This window comes from Pan troglodytes, chromosome 9 (assembly GCF_028858775.2).
Source record: "Pan troglodytes isolate AG18354 chromosome 9, NHGRI_mPanTro3-v2.0_pri, whole genome shotgun sequence".
NCBI lineage: Eukaryota > Metazoa > Chordata > Mammalia > Primates > Hominidae > Pan > Pan troglodytes.
In genome coordinates, this window is record NC_072407.2 from 114044091 (window position 1) to 114061523 (window position 17433).

The 17433-nt window shown below is 39.6% G+C and overlaps 2 protein-coding genes across 5 annotated transcripts in view; one reads left to right on the forward strand and one right to left on the reverse strand.

Annotated features, from left to right (window-relative positions):
* DLAT (dihydrolipoamide S-acetyltransferase) overlaps positions 1–6627 on the forward strand; it is a 38529-nt gene extending 31902 nt beyond the window's left edge. For all 3 annotated transcript variants that reach the window (XM_016921981.3, XM_054661633.2, XM_054661634.2), the window contains exons 12-14: positions 3306–3468; positions 4450–4586; positions 5819–6627. In XM_016921981.3, coding sequence (XP_016777470.1) covers positions 3306–3468; positions 4450–4586; positions 5819–5948 — 430 coding nt within the window. In that variant the 3' untranslated portion in view covers positions 5949–6627. The remainder of the gene's footprint in view (positions 1–3305; positions 3469–4449; positions 4587–5818) is intronic.
* A 4600-nt stretch (positions 6628–11227) lies between these two features.
* PIH1D2 (PIH1 domain containing 2) lies at positions 11228–17426 on the reverse strand. 2 transcript variants are annotated; one of them, XM_009424153.5, is made up of 6 exons: positions 17318–17426; positions 16386–16593; positions 15047–15170; positions 14450–14695; positions 13849–14114; positions 11228–11435 (listed from the first exon to the last, which is right to left on the reverse strand). In XM_009424153.5, exons 2-6 carry the CDS (start codon positions 16560–16562, stop codon positions 11301–11303), a joined length of 948 nt encoding a protein of 315 aa, XP_009422428.1. In that variant the 5' UTR covers positions 16563–16593; positions 17318–17426; the 3' UTR covers positions 11228–11300. The 2 variants fall into 2 exon arrangements, with proteins under 2 accessions (XP_009422428.1, XP_016777471.1); XM_016921982.4 differs by having other exon boundaries at positions 16386–16609.
* Positions 17427–17433: the final 7 nt, after the last annotated feature.

Sequence of the window (17433 nt, forward strand, 5' to 3'; positions counted from 1 at the left end):
TCCAGTTTTTTGCTATTATGAATGATGCTACTATGAGTATTTACATACAGTTATTTGTGTGGACATATATTTTTATTTCTCTTCAGTAGATTCCTAGGAGTGGAATACCTGAGTCATAGGGTAAAATTATGTTTAATTTTTAGAGAAACTTCTACATTATTTTTCAAAGTGGTTGCACCATTTTACCTTCCCACCAATAGTGGATAAGTGTTCCAGTTTCTCTATGTCCTCATCAATATTTGTTACCGTGTGGGTGTGAAGTGAGAACCATCTACTTGTGAGAGTATCTCGCTTTATTGCACTTTGATTTATTGTGCTTTTTTATAAATTGAAGGCTTTTGGCAATCCTCTGTCAAGCAAGTTGATGGCACCATTTTTCCAACAGCATGTGCTCACTTCCTGTCTCTGTGTCACATTTTGGCAATTCCTAGAGTATTTCAAACTTTATTATTATATCTGTTATGGTCACCTGTGATCAAGGATCTTTGATGTTACCATTGTAATTGTTTCGATGTCCCATGAACCATGCCCATATAAGATGGCAAACTTCATTGATAAATTTTGCATGTGTTCTGACTGGTTGATAGAATTGATAGAATTATCAACCAGATGTTCCTCTGTCTCTCTCCCTCTCCTTGGGCCTCCCTATTCCATGAGACACAATAAAACTGAAATCAGGCCAATTAGTAACTCTACAATGGCCTTTGAGTGTTTCAGTGAAAGGAAGACTTTCACGTCTCTTACTTTAAATCAAAAGCTAGAAATGATTAAGCTCAATGAGTAAGGCATGTCAAAAGCCAAGATCGGTTGAAAGCTAGGCCTCTTGTGCCAAACAGCCAACTTGTGAATACAAAGAAAAAGCTCTTGAAAGAAATGAAAAGTACTATCCTGGTGAACACACGAATGATAAGAAAGTGAAACAGCCTTGTTGCTGATACGGAGAAAGTTTTGAGTGGTCTAGATAAAAGATTAAACCAGGTACAGCATTCCCTTAAGCCAAAGCTTAATTCAGAGCAAGGCCCTAACTCTCTTCAATTCTTTGAAGGCTGATAGAGGTGAGGAAGCCGCGTAACAGAAGTTTGAGGCTAGCAGAGGTTGGCTCATGAGGTTGAAGGAAAGGAGGCCATAATAACATAAAAGTACAGGGTGAAGCAGCAAATTATTCAGAAGATACAGCTAAGATAATTGATATCCCTCATCAGTCGGCAGCCATCAACATCAAGGCAAGATCTACCAGCAAAAAAATTACAATTCACTAAAAGTTCAGGTGATTTTTAGCATATTTTAGCAATAAAGTATTTTTAAATTAAGGTGTATACATTGGTTTTTTGTTAGTCACAATGCTATTGCACTCTTAGTAGACAACAGTGTAGTGTTAAGCATAACTTTTGTATGTACTAGGAGATCAGAAAATTCATGTGACTCGCTTTATTGCAATATTATTTTGGTGGTCTGGAACTGAACCTGGAATATCAAGATATTTCTATACTTAGATGAAGAAATTGAGGTTGTCTGTTAATTCTAACCAAACACCATTCATTTACTTGTTCATACACCCATTCAACATTTATTTAACATGTACTGTTTACTGGATTCAGTGGTGAACAATATAGGGAATACTGTCCTTACTGTCTCAAAGGGAAGATGATTGAACAAGCAACATTGTAATAATTTATTCAAGAAAGCAGTATTTGCTGTGTGATACTTTGGCTAGAGTTCTGTGGTAATTAATGAGTCATACACGGTATTTTTATTAGAGCAGGTTCCTGTGTTTGTTTGCAAGTGACAAAATCCTGCTCTAGCCAACTTAGGCAAATTGGGGGATTTGGTACCCACTGATCTTTTTGGAGCTTGTGCCTAGAAAGAGCTGGAGTTCTTTGGAGGCAGAGCTGTGCCTTTGTTTGAAGTCTTAACTTTTTCTCGATTGCAGAACACTAGCAGGGGCCCTTACGCAGACCCCAAGGAGACCACGGATAAAATCCATGAATCCATGAGCTTGTGAACTTCATTTGGGGTGGGGGAAGCGGGGGGGGGGGTGGGAATCACCTTTTTTTTTTTTCTACTAACATTTAGCATTTCTTCCTTTTATAAATGTAGAGAACAGATCAAATGTTAACAGTACTTGTGTCTGGTGACCAATAAAAATCAGTTATTTTCATATCACATTGTAGTTGTATATATCTCAAAATGTTATTTTGTTCATCCCTGCTTCAAAATGATAGCCATTATTAGACCTGCAACAAGATCTTATTATTGAGTGAATACAGAAGCACATTTGTCATAATTTTGCTTTTGAACCGTTTGATAACTGAATTTCAGTATAGTTTCTCTCTTTTTTCTAGTAATTTGAGTATTTTCAGTGTTAAAAAGGTATTCTGAGATAAGATCCAGATGCATAGGGACACCTTCTGTAGAAAAGATTGGGACTCCTTGATAACAGAAGATCTGATATTGTGTAAAAAAAAAAAAAAAGATTGGGAACCCTTACTTTTACGTTCTTCTGAGGTACCACCACCCATGTATCCTGAGCACTCCTATTTCTTGCTACAATGCAGTTCTTTCCCTTCACTCTTCCTTTCATCTGCTCAAACTACTTGCAGAGACTTAACTGCAGCCAATGTACTTCCACTCAAAATCCAAGGAGTTCTGATTGGTGGGGTTTTCTTTCAGCTGCATTCATGTGTCGGTCAAGGCAGACGGCAGGGGATGTTAGACGATATGTGTGAAACCAACCTACTGCTGCTGACACATTTCTCATTCTTTTTTTTTTTTTTCTTGGCAGGCGGTGGGGTCAGGGGCAGGGGCAGCATTGGGGGATGGAGTCTCGCTCTGCTGCCCAGGCTGGAGTGCAGTGGTGTGATCTCAGCTCACAGCAACCTCCACCTCCCAGGTTCAAGTGGTTCTCCTGCCTCAGCCTCCTGAGTAGCTGGCACTACAGCTGTGCACCACCATGCCCAGCTAACTTTTGTATTTTTGGTAGAGACAGAGTTTTGCCATGTTGGCCAGGCTGGTCTCAAACTACTGACTTCAAGTGATCCGCCCACCTCAGCCTCCCAAAGTGTTGGGATTACAGGCATGAGCCACCGTTCCTGGACCTCTCTTTGATTTTTAATAACTACAAGTCAAGGAGAGGGCACAGCAAAATGTAAAAATTAGGATAGACATCTTAATTTTTGTCTTTGGCTGAACAATAACACACATTGGTTCAAAAAATTTTTGAAGTAAATATAAATATTCTTGCTTAACCTGGCACATAGGCTCTTAATAAACAGTTTTTTATTATATTTATTTTTCTTTTTAAACAGAAATCATGTTGTTGATGTCAGTGTTGCGGTCAGTACTCCTGCAGGACTCATCACACCTATTGTGTTTAATGCACATATAAAAGGAGTGGAAACCATTGCTAATGATGTTGTTTCTTTAGCAGCCAAAGCAAGAGAGGGTAAACTACAGCCACATGAATTCCAGGTAGGGTATTAATTATTGCTTTCTAATTATGTTATTTTTAAGGTTTGCATAATGCATTTATTGCATTTTTCACCTTTTGATTCTGTCACGTAATTTTTTTTTTTTTTTTTTTTTTTTGAGACAGAGTCTCTCTCTGTCACCCAGGCTGGAGTGCAGTGGCATGATCTCGGCTCACTGCAAGCTCCACCTCCTGGGTTACGCCATTCTCCTGCCTCAGCCTCCCAAGTAGCTGGGACTACAGGCACCCGCCACCACGCCCGGCTAGTTTTTTGTATTTTTAGTAGAGACTGGTTTTCACCATGTTGGCCAGGATGGTCTTGATCTCCTGACCTTGTGATCCGCCTGCCTCAGCCTCCCAAAGTGCTGGGATTACAGGCATGAGCCACCACGCCCAGCGTAATTCTTTTTTGAAACAGAGTCTCACTCTTGTCACCCAGGTTGGAGTGCAATGGTGCAATCTTGGCTCACTGCAACCTCCGCCTCCCAGGTTCAAGCAATTCTCCTACCTCTGCCTCCTGAGTAGCTGGTATTACAGGCATGCACCACTGCACCTGACTAATTTTGTGTGTGTGTGTGTGTATGTTTTTAGTAGAGTCGGGGTTTCACCATGTTGGCCAGGCTGGTTTCAAACTCCTGACCTCAAATGATCCACCCGCCTCACCCTCTCGAAGTGCTGGGATTACAGGTGTGAGCCACTGTGCCTGGCCTGCCACGTAACTCTTATTGACACACCGTTCTGAAAATAAAGTAAAATTCAATCATATATCCAAAAGAAGACATTGTTTGAAAATAAGACATTTTCCAGCTGACATTTTTGTTCATATTGTAATGGTTGTATATCTTCAGTAATGTGTATTCCATTCAGGCCTTTCTTAAGACCTTGCACCTTTTTAGCTTAAGGTCTTTTCACAGAACATTTGTCAAGTTTTCTGATTTATGTTGACAAACAATATAATTTATTTTTAATTTTTTTTCCTCTAGGGTGGCACTTTTACGATCTCCAATTTAGGAATGTTTGGAATTAAGAATTTCTCTGCTATTATTAACCCACCTCAAGCATGTATTTTGGCAATTGGTGCTTCAGAGGATAAACTGGTCCCTGCAGATAATGAAAAAGGGTAAGTGCCAAAATGGAGGGGAAGTCGTAAGCTAATTTTTATTAACACTGTACACTTGTCCTGTGGTATCCTCAGGGGATTGGCTCCAGGAACCCCCTCAAATATCGTAATCCACAATGCTCAAGTCCCTGATATGATATGATGTAATATTTGCATATAACCTACACACATTATTCTGTATACTTTATTCTTGACTTATAATAATACAATACCTAAACAGCACTTCATTCACATGGATCCATTGTAGTGCCCGGTGTGCAGCAAATTCAAGTTGTGCTTACTGGAAATTTGTGGAATTGTTTACTTTCTGGATATTTTGATCCATGGTTGGTTGAATCTATGGATTCGGAACCCATGGATATATGGAGGGTCAACCATACCTGTTTTTGAGTATCAGTGTTTTTTTTGTTTGTTTGTTTGAGATGGAGTCTCACTCACCCTGTCACCCAGGCGGAAGTGCAGTGGTGCCATCTCGGCTCACTGCAATCTCCGCCTCCCAGGTTCAAATAATTCTCCTGCCTCAGCCTCCCAAGTAGCTATAGCTGGAATTACAGGCGTGTACTACCACAGTTGGCTAATTTTTGTATTTTTAGTAGACATGTTGTTTCACCATGTAGGCCAGGCTGGTCTTGATCCTGACCTCAAATGATCTGCTCACCTCAGCCTTCCAAAGTGCTGGGATTACAGGAATGAGCCAGTGTGCCTGGCCAGAGTCTCAGTTTTATATATAGTTATTGGCATGCTATATTGTATCTTCAAATAAAATTATATATATATAAAAAATATGAAATTCTTCAAGGCAGCAACTTTACTAAATGCAGTTAGTCCTATTTGAGGTGGAAAGCCTTATTTATTCTAGGTGAGGAGTCAGCATGCTTTTTTTTAGTTGTATAGTAAGTATTTTAGGCTTTCTGGGACATATGGCTGCTGTTGCAAATAATCTGCCATTGTAGTATGAAGGGAGGCATAAACAAGACAAATGAATTGCAGTAAATCTTTACCTAATAAAAACAGGCAGAGGACAGGATTTGGCCCATTGCCCACCCATACTCCAGGTATCTGGTCTGTTTCTTCAAGCTATAAATTTGAGCTAAAGGTATAGGAGACTGGAAGAGTAGATAGGAAGTATTACCTGGTTGGGATTATAGGGTAGGAGTGAGCATTTGGGTGGTTACTGGCTGAAATGCAGTATTTTCTTTCAGAATATCTAAAATGTCTTTATCTTTTTCTAGGTTTGATGTGGCTAGCATGATGTCTGTTACACTCAGTTGTGATCACCGGGTGGTGGATGGAGCAGTTGGAGCCCAGTGGCTTGCTGAGTTTAGAAAGTACCTTGAAAAACCTATCACTATGTTGTTGTAACTAACTCAAGAATTTCTAAACTCTCCCAGGTCACACTGATTCATTCTTAACAAGATATTTATATGTTATTAAACAGGTGGTTCTTTTTATTTTAACCAGTTATTTTTATTATTGAGTCTGTCCAGATAAGTTATTTGTAATGGGCATTACTGAATTTTTAAAATGCCGATTACACCCAAATATTGTGCACATTTAATAATCAGACACCAGATTTTTAGCTCTGTACTCCTAATTAAGGGACATGTATGTGGCCTTGCCTAGCCCTTTGGTGATAAGTACTTCCTCTAGGAAATGTACGATAGGTAGAATTGTGGTTCCCTAAAGACAGGTACATAAAGGTGACCCTGATGAAACCTTGAAGTTCTGAAATTTAACTGCCTAAAATGTTCTCCTTAGATGTGAGAGAAAGAGAAATCAGGAAAATTAATTCTCTTGGGGGAAGGGCTTGAATTGAAGCTTTACTTTAGAATTTAGCCCTGGTTTGAAATTTTCCATTACATGATCTTGGTTTATCATCGATGGGAAGGGTAGAAAACTTCAAGGAAAATAAGTGAAATTTTAAAAGTCAGCATTTTCTTAGACCTCTTCAGCTGATTGTTTATTTTTCTATGAATTCCTACACATGGTTGTTCCCCCCTACTTGAGATAATCTAAATATAAACCAGCTACTTGATGTAAATGAGAATTTGTGTGGATATTTATTTAAACAAATGTGTAATTTTGAGTACAGAATTCAACAGTTACCTCCAAAAAAGAAACATTGTTAATATAATTTAACAGAAGTTGTGAAACTAAAATTTTCTAAGATTAACTGGTAGTTCATTGTAAATGAACCTAATGAACAGAATTTATGACTCCACTGTGGAAAATGCTATCAAATAACTAAGGAATATATATGGAATAAGTGTACATATGTAAAATATTGTTACTAGAGTTAGATATGTGCCAAAGTCCATTTATCCCAAATCCTGTCTGAAAAGGAGGGGTACATTGGTAAACATTTTGGAGTGCTTAAAAATGCCAAAAACAAAATCGTAATTTCTACTTTGATAAAGTAAAAAAGTTAAATGTGTGTAAAAAAGTGTTCTGTGTCCTTCTACTCCAGCATCGTCTCATGTAAAATAAGAAAGCCCTAAAATACTGTTGGAGAGAAAAAATTAACTAGGTTGCTACTTTATTTGCCTAAATACTTTTTTCTATTTTGTTAGATTTTGCCTTTCTTTTGGAAGGAAGGAAGGAGGCGATATTCTGGATTATAAAAATGAATTGGGAACATTATCACAATTCCAGACTTTCTATTAATATTTATGTGTTTTAATAAACGTTTGAAATTATTTATGACTACTTAAAATGAATCTGACCAGTGCTTCCTGGTATATGTAATATGTGGAGTTAGCCCCTGAAATTTGCTTTAAGTGTTTCAGTGTTGAATCTGTTTCTAAATATTCATTATTACATGGTACACAAGTGACACTCCATATATTCCACACAGACTTTTACCTTGCTGTATTATTATGAAAACAATACATTAATCTGATTTTTCAGTAATTAGTAATTTTAGGTTGAAGATTATCCAAAAGAAACAAGCTTATCACAAGGGACCATCATCAATATGATCCAAATCTGGTTCAAACATTCAAAACTTCAAAGATAATACATCTTTCGCTAATGCTTGTGGTTCTGTTGTTCCCTTGAAAAAAAATAAAAAGTTGCCTTCTAATAAACATTGTTGAGTTAAAAATTAATCTGAGCTATAATCTAAATCTGGATTCAGTCTCTTACCAGAACTGAAAGAAAAAAGTTAGAAATAGTGTTTTTGGTTCCTGTGTGATTATTTAAAAATTAAAGTATAAATCTTCAATATGTCTGGTTTAATTTTTGACCTGTTGGTAATTATTTTCACATTTAAATTATTTAGATCTAGGGACAGCCATGTATGTATAAGCTCTCAATACAGATAAATTTTGAGTTTATATAATTGGCAAAATATGGACTGCATTCAGGAGAATATAATCTAACACTTTTAAGCTCAAAGAGTTCCTGAAGCACCCCATGTTGGGGTGTGGCACTTATTATCAAGATGGAAAGTGTGGTCTGGTTCTGTTAGGTGATTTATTCCCAATTCTGAAGCTTGTGATTGTGAAGTTAGGGTATCCCAAGGCATGGTCTAGAAAGGAGTAAACCAGCACGTTAGAGAGATAGGAGGAATGTTCATCATGTGTAATGCACAAGTCCTGGAATACATGGGGAAATCATCATCACTACTGGTAAGTGATCTAAAAATGAAGTCTGTAGAAAAATCTGGTCTCCAGATTTCTTTTTTTTTTTTTTTGAGATGGAGTCTCACTGTGTCGCCCGGGCTGGAGTCCAGTGGCACAATATCAGCTCACTGCAACCTCTGCCTTCTGGGTACAAGTGATTCTCCTGCCTCAGTCTCCTGAGTAGCTGAGATTACAGGTGCCTGCCACCACGCCCAGCTAATTTTTTGTATTTTTATTAGAGACAGGGTTTCACCGTGTTAGCCAGGATGGTCTCTATCTCCTGACCTATTGATCCACCCACCTCAGCCTCCCAAAGGGCTGGGATTACAGCTGAGCCACCGCGCCCAGCCTCCAAATTTCTAATTTGAGAAAAAGAAATCTCAGTAAGGTTCCAATTTAAACCAGTCCATAGTTCATTATTAGTTAATGCCCTTACTGGGCCCCATTTTGTTTTTTGTAGGGAGGGGAAGATAGAGCTGTTTTTATTAATACAAAATGAGTGAGAATATTTTGGAAAATAACTAGAATGTAAATTTTACCACTTTAAGTATATTAGGTCTTGATGTGCATTTTAATGAGTATACAAACACAGATACTGATGAAAATAGCATCTAAGTGCTGAGTGCAAGGGTAGAGATTCAATTCTATGTGGTTAGGAGTTTTTAGGAAATACATTTTGGTAGTGATTTTGTAGGAGTAAAGATAAGGTGAAGGCACTCAGTTTTTTTGAGGGGTGAGAATAGGTTTGTTAATTTTAGGACATGATACAGTTCCAGAAATTTTTCAGGAGATAAATTATCCTGTTGCTAGTAGAATTTAAATCCAGGCCAGGCCTTCAAAAAGGAGATTTGAGGCAAGGAAAAAAAAAAAAAAAATCCAGACCAGGCTTAAGAAAATTATATTTGCTTTTAGGCTAGGCCCAGTGGCTCATGCCTGTAATCCCAACATGTTGGGAGGCCGAGGCGGGCAGATCACTTGAGGTCAGGAGTTTAAGACCAGCCTGGCCAACATGATGAGACCCAGTCTCTACTGAAAATGCAAAATTTAGCTGGGTGTGGTGGCAGTCGCCTGTAATCCCAGCTACTGGGGAGGCTGAGGCAGGAGAATCACTTGAACCTCGGATGGGGCAGGGGTAGGGGGCAGAGGTTGCAGTGAGCCAAGATCGCGCCACTGCACTCCAGCCTGGGTGACCGAGCGAGACTCTGTCAAAAAAAAAAAAATTATATTTGCTTTTAAATGTCATGTATCAGTTATTTCTGTTACACAACATTAGTTTCTATAGTTAAAAAGTTTTAAAAGTAGTAAGAACTTTGGCCTGCATGTTGAACTAGAAACTTTATTACAAGGATAATTAAAGGAAACTTGTATCTAGAAAAGATAATTAAGGGATGTTTAAAGTCTGCATATAGCTTACTTGATGTATAAATTGGATAGTTGGTACCTTTGTATTTCAGAGCTTAGAAGAGATGAATGTACATCACTTTTGTACTTCTGATCATTTCTTTAGGGGAAAAGCACTTGTCCCAATGTCAACTACTTTTTTTGTTCAAATATGAGATATATTTTGCAGGCCGGGCGTGGTGGCTTACGCCTGTAATGTCAGCACTTTGGGAGGCCAAGGCAGGCGGATCACCTGAGGTCAGTTCGAAACCAGCCTGGCCAACATGGAGAAACCCTGTCTTTACTAAGTATACAAAAATTAGCTAGGGGCGGTTGCGGGCGCCTGTAATCCCAGCTACTCGGGAGGCTGAGGCAGGAGAAACGCTTGAACCCAGGAGGTGGAGGTTTCAGTGAGCTGAGATTGCGCCACTGCATTCCAGCTTGGGCAACAAAGCAAGATTCTGTCTCAAAAAAAAAAAAAAAAGATATATTTTGTTTGCTGTTACTATGTCATTGTATCCAATCTATTGACAAGTCTATATATGATACTAAAATGTCTGGCTGGGTAGCTGGGTCTCCTGGCAGAGTTGTTTAACTGAAGTACAGAGGTTAGGGGCTGAGTGCCATGGCTCACGTCTGTAATCCCAGCACTTTGCGAGGCTGAGGCAGATGGATCACTTGAGGTCAGGAGTTCAAGACCAGCCTGGCCAACATGGTGAAACCCTTTCTCTACTAAAAATGCAAAAACTAGCCAGGCGTGGTGGCACATGCCTGTGATCCCAGCTACTAAGGAGGATGAGACAGGAGGATCGCTTGAACCTGGGAGGCGAAGGTTGCAGTGAGCCGAGATTGTGCCACTGCACTCCAGCCTGGGCAACACAGCGAGACTCAGTCTCAATGAAGTACAGAGGTTAAATAGGCTTGAATATTATATTTGACCCTGTATTTTTATTGTTGGAGGAGATTCACTGATATGGCCCATCCTGATAATAAAAAACTTCTTGCACAGTCTGGAATTTCTTCCTGATAGAAAAATTTACTAGAGACTTTTTCAAGCAGTAAACCAAGAGTTCTCACTTGTTACTTGGAAACAATTAGAATTTTCCCAAATTATAAGTTACTTAAGATATTTTTAAAACAAGTGTGTCATAGCAATAGTTTTTAATTCTGGTTGATGTTTATTTGAGAAGAAGTGAGTTAAAAAATATAAGACATGGCCAGGCATGGTGTCTCATGCCTGTAATCCCAGCACTTTGGGAGTCCGAGGCAGGTGGATCACCTGAGGTCAGGAGTCCAAGACCAGCCTAGTCAACATGGTGAAACCCCGTCTCTACTAAAAATACAAAAAAATAGCCGGGCGTGGTGGTGCATGCCTGTAATCCCAGCTACTCGGGAGGCTGAGGCAGAATCGCTTGAGCCCGTGAGGCGGAGGTTGCAGTGAGCTGAGATCGTGCCACTGCACTCCAGCCTGGGCAACAAGAGCGAAACTCCGTCTCAAAAAAAAAAAAAAATATATATATATATATATATATATATATACACACACATATATATTTGACATAACAGGCGAAGAGAAAATCTCAGTCAAAATGAACTTAGAAAATAATGGAATTGGTGTTTAAGATAAACTACTACCTCTTTAGCCAAAATGAAGGTCCTTTAATTCCCATGACTTTAGCACTGAAAACCCAAAACATATGATGCTCTTCTTTTACACCAAAGGCATTGTGATGATTAGCGTGGATTTTTCTTTGATAAATTTTGCTGTGGTCATTTCAGTATCAATAAGTTTTGGAAGATTCAGATGTAATCTGTACTTCTCAGATACTTCAATCAATAAATCATCCTAAGAATAATAAACCAAGAGATTTATTTCCTGCTTAAAATTTGCGATACTAACTTATTGTTCCCAGTTATTCACTCCTTTGCCATAAAAAGATCCCATTTGTTGCCATGTGACTTGGAATGAGCAAAAAATTACTGTTGTAAATCCCTTAGATTTTAAGGTGGTTACTGCTGCTCACTACATCACATGTTAACTGATACAGTACCACAGTAGAGTGTTGCCATCCTAAATTATGTGGCTGACCAGCAAACAGCAAGGAAACTTATTGGAGCCTGGAAAGGTAGTGATCCATGTTTCATAATGATGAAGCCTTTAGTGAAACTATCACAGTAATTTGGATGATAAATACTCTGTGCCTAGTTGATTTGTGGCTTTATGTGAAGAAGTGGGAAAATAGATGGTAATGTGTTGGTTCTGTTCACTACATTTAACAGGGTATTACAAGAAAGATGAGCTTAGAATGGACCATTTTGCAAGTCAAATTAAAAGGGAATTGGCTGAGTGCGGTGGCTCACACCTGTAATCCCAGCACTTTGGGAGGCTGAGGGCAGGTGGATCACTTGAGGCCAGGAGTTCGAGACTAACCTGGGCAACATGGCAAAACCCCGTCTCTACTAAAAATAGAAAAATTAGCCAGGCTTGGTGGCACATGCCTGTAATCCCAGCTACTCAGGAGGCTGAGGCAGGAGAATCGCTTTAACCTGGGAGGCAGAGGTTGCAGTAAGCTGAGATGGTGCCACTGCACTCCAGCCTGGGCAATAGAGTGAGACTGTCTCAAAATAAATAAATAAATAAAAAGGACTTTATAGAGCCCCAAGATTCCAAGACTCAATGACTGAAAAGTGGAACTAATTTTTATTTTCAGCAAGTAAGGGATAAAATTGAGAAATTACTTTTATCAACCAAGCTGATTAAGGCAATATAGAGGCAAAGATTAAATCTTTATGCTCTTTGTTAAAACCTCTGAATTTTTTTGTTTTTTTTTTTTGAGGGGAGCCAGAGTCTCGCTCTGTTGCCCAGGCTGGAGTGCAGTGGCTCGATCTTGGCTCACTGCAACTTCCGCCTCCCGGGTTCAAGCAGTTCTCCTGCCTCAGCCTCCTGAATAGCTGGGACTACAGGCTCCCACCACCACGCCCGGCTAATGTTTTTTTTGTATTTTAGTAGAGATAGGGTTTCACCATGTTGCCCAGGCTGGTCTCGAACCCCTGAGCTCAGGCAATCCACCCCCCCTCGGCCTCCCAAAGTCCTAGGATTACAGGCATGAGTCACCATACCCAGCCAAAACCTCTGACTGTATTAAGGTGGACTTCAGTAAATCCTTACATTTGGCTAAAATGACAGCAATTAAGTCTAAAGAGACAGGTAAGTCTTGAAATATGGGCAATGTCTAAAAAGGAATTATGGGTATCACTGACTGGAATCAAAATGCTACCAGCCTGGACTAAAAGAAACTGCCTTCAAAATTTAAAACAATCCTTTGAGCCCCCAGATTCCATGAGCAGGAACCAGGCTGAAGAGGCTACTTAGCATATAAGAATGGCACATTCTCCAATACTCTTCAGATGTGGCCAAGGTGGATAGTGGGAAAGGGGAAAAAAAAGAAAACATCTTCCTGAAGACTGAAGCTAAAGGTCGTGGAAAAAAATGGAACTGGGGAGCTAGGTAATTACAGAACTTTCTCAAGGAACCTAAGTAAGAACATCCTCTACCTCCAGAAAAGGAGCCCTCACAATGTCTGCCTACTAGGATTTCAGAATTGCTGTGCACCAGTAACTGCAGTGTGCCTCTTATTTTTCCCATTTCTGAATTGAGATGGTTAATTACGGTTATCTTCTCCCCATTCCACATTGCATGACAGATGGGACTGAGGGAGTACATAACTTTTTTTACATGTCTTAGTCCATGGTTCAAGAGGAAGATAAAGCAAAATTCTGTCCTTTGGAGTCTGATACTGGGATTGGAGGTGTTTTCCTTCCAGAAAGAAGCAAATATTTGCAACCAAGAGTGTAGACTGGTAGACTGTAGGACTGACTCTAACTATTTGCTCTTCTGTAAGAGGATAGTACATTTACCCTGCCATATGACTTCCTGTGACTGTGAGAATACACTTCTCAGTCCTACTGATGTAGAACTGGCCTTGTGACTTACTTTGGCCAGTGGAGCGTGAGTAGAAGTGATATCATGAAGTGTCATGTCTGAGTAGAAGTATTACGATCCACTGCATGGTTTGATCATTTCTATTTTCCCTTTGCTGAGATGTGAATGGCACATCTCAGAAGGGAATTGCTCCTTCACCGGGTAACCTGAGCAAATCATTGTAAGCCCCTGAAATTATGTAGTTTGTTACTGTGGCATAATATATGTTAGTGAATGCTGGCCAATACAAATTTACAGTGTTATCTATTCAACTTACCTCAGAAACACTAAGGTCACAGAGAGAGACAGAATTAATACCAGGTAATTCAACTTTCAACTCAATTTTCAGAGGTTTCTCACTGTGATCATGCACAATTTTTAGTTCATAGGCTGGCATCTTCATCTCCACCTGGATTTCAGTACTGGAAATCTCTTCTATCAGACACACTGCTTTGCCTGAAACTTGGTCTTTTGGCAGTAACAGTTGAGGAAAGTGATCTGGATTGCTCATAGTACTGCTTCGTATCTGTCCAAGAGTTAGTTCTTTATGAAAAAAAGGGTGGAGGGGAGATAAAAAATAAATCTACAACATAAAATACTATGAGCTGTAATATATGTGGTGTTAGTAGAGATGGTAGATAAAGCTGCCGTTAAATTAGTTTGGGAATCAAGCCAAAAGAATCTTAAACCAAAGAATTTGATTGAAAATTTTTCAGGATTTAAAAATCATGATATGATATTTCTAATATTTAATATTTGCATTTTTCTATCTTAAGTTTTTCACCTTTTAAAATAGAGATTTCTAGTTTGCAAAATGTATACAGGATCCAAAAACATCTTAAAGCAGTTTAATTTTCCATTTACAATCATCAACTTACCCCTTCTCATTTTTTCTCTTAAATCTATGGAATCAGTTTGGATTCCCATCAGATTTTGTTTCATTCTTTGAATGCTTCCTTTTATTCTAAATTTGGTAATATGGTAAGAGTGTGAGAGGGTGAACTGGAATTTCTCCTCAATGCATTTCATGGCCATCTGAATTAACTGATTTTTTTTCACTTGGTCCTTTTCTGCTGCATGAAGAACATCAGGATTGTAGGCAACATCAATGACTGTGTAAGCATCTGTGTGTGTAATTGAAAGGGTATGAAATGAAGACAAATTGTTGCACTAATGATACTGTCAGGCAATATATTAAACCATATTCCTGATAAAGCTAGAGAATATTCCTGTATTTTTCAGAGGTAATCACAGTAGTGCTACAGCAATTATGACATTTCTTGGCACTTTTGCATGGATTAAAACAGCTCATCTTATTACAAAAGTTAAACAGTATTAAATTTGGATAAAGATACACTAATTGTAATTATATTATCAACAAATAAAGAATTTTACTTGAAATGCTCTCAACCAAGTAAGATCTTGTCCATTCCTAATAAAATTTTTACAATGTGCTTTCTCTCAATTATTTGTACCTGATATCTCAGTTGTATCTTCTGGTTTGCCAACAGTTAGAGGTACTGGATGAGTGGTTGATTGGGGAGCTGGGATCCTTGTCCACTGACACAGGTTGATAAAAAGTATTTTTTCTTTTGGTTTCTGGAAAGCAAATAATTTTGCACATCTCAAAACCTAGTTTAAAACCATTTAAGGCCAGGCATGGTGGCTCACGCCTGTAATCCGAGCACTTTGGGGGTCCAAGGCGGCCGGATCACCTGAGGTCAGGAATTTGAGACCAGCCTGGCCAACATGGTGAAACTCCGTTTCTACTAAAAATACAAAAATTAGCCAGGTGTGGTGGTGGATACCTGTAATCCCAGCTACTCGGGAGGCTGAGGCAGGAGAATCGCTTGAACCCAGGAGGCGGAGGTTGCAGTGAGCCAAGATTGTGCCATTGCACTCCTGCCCGGGTGACGAGAGTGAAACTCCATCTCAAAACAAAAACAAAAACAAAAACATTTAAAAAATAATATCCTAAAAGCCACTCACCACAGGAATGAAAGAATTTTAGGCTCCAAGTAAGTCATTTCATGTATTAAAACTGCGTTTGATTATACTGTTGTTATTTGATTTCCCCAAGGCTGCTGGCTTTTAATTAGGAATCCAGACCGGGGTGGTGGCTCACGTATGTTACCCTAGTACTTTGAGAGGCTGAGGTAGGAGGGTTGCTTGAGGCCTAGGAGTTCCAGATTAGCCTGTGAAACACAGGGAGACCCTGTCTCTACAAAAATCATTTAAAAATTAGCCGGGTGTGGTGATTCCCAGCTGCTTGGGAGGCTGAGGTGGGAGGATCGCTTGGGCTGCAATGAGCTGTGATTGTGAGCTGTGATTGTGCCACTGCACTCCAGCTTGAGCGACAGAGCCAGCAAGACCCTATCTCAAAAAAAAAAAAAAAAAAAAAAAAAAAAAAGTCTGCCAGGCGCCGTGGCTCATGCCTGTAATCCCAGCACTTTGGGAGGCTGAGTCAGGTGGATCACCTGAAGTCAGGAGTTCAAGACCAGCCTGGCCAACATGGTGAAACCCCGCCTCTACTAATAATACAAAAATTAGCCGGGCATGGTAGTACACACCTGTAATCCCAGCTACTTGGGAGGCTGAGGCAGGAGAATCGCTTAAACCCGGGAGGCAGAGGTTGCAGCGAGCCAAGACCACACCATTGCACTCCAGCCTGGGTGACAAGGCAAGACTCTGTCTCAAAAACAAAACAAAACAAAACAAAACAAAAATAGCAATACCTAAGTGTAAAGTATTCTCTGGTTATTCTGGGATCATTTCATTCTAGACCTCCCCATCCCTGGCACCAACTCGACATACCAGAATCCTGGTCTGTAGACAAAGCTGTGGTTCTGGGGCAGCACAGAGCTGTTTCCCTTCTTTCAGCTGCTGCTGAATAAACTTCTCATAGCCCTCAGGGTCACTTTCAGCTAGATCATCTAGGAGGTTCCAAAACTGAGTAACTTGGGTAAGCAGACCTTTTGAGGATGTCTCCATGACTGATGAGTGGTGAATAATTTTCTTAAGCCTGTGGAAAAACACGACTTCAGGAAGAAAACTGTCTGTGTAATTATTGATTCATTTCTGCTTTGGGGAGGTGGAATGGGTCAGGAATTGTTTTGGTGAAGTTAGGACAGCATTTGTGTCTAAAAGGTTGTGGATCAGCACCACTTTATGTTTTCCTTATTCTTTAATTATCTAGTACCTCTTTCTAAATTCTCACATTGTCCTCTCAGATAAGGCCTTACTTCTACTTGGACCCTGACAAGTCAGAGTAATCATTTTAAGTCTGGGTTTCCTGATCTTCTTGTTCCAACACCTGACTGGTGGCTCCCCACTTCTGACATTGCCAGAGGTGTGGTGTGGGGTGAGGGCCACATAAGACTTCCTTAATCCTCAGTATAGTTTAGTATTTCAAAGCATGGACTTGTGAGCCAGAATGCCTAGATTCCGGTCTTAGTTCTATCTCTCACTAGCTCTGTGACCTTGAGCAATTAATGTTCTGTTCAAAATGAAGACGATAATATCTCTACCATAGGATTATTGCGAGATTAAGTAAGCTAATAGAGAGGCTGGGACACTTCTCTACGTCTTCAGATAAATCTCCTTAGCCTCTTCTCCCATTGGAGAGGTGTCCCACAGCATCTTTAGAATGAGGAAAAGAGGTTTAGATTCTTCAATTACTGTGTAAGGGTTACGCTAAACGGGAAACTTAACTAACGGGTAATCATTCCATAGGTCTGCAAACCCACCTCTTCTCTCAGTTCTAACGGGTAATCATTCCATAGGTTGGCAAATCCACCTCTTCTCTCAGTTCCTTGACAAACCGCGACGCCTGTTACCAGGGTAACCAGCCTGGGTACAACAT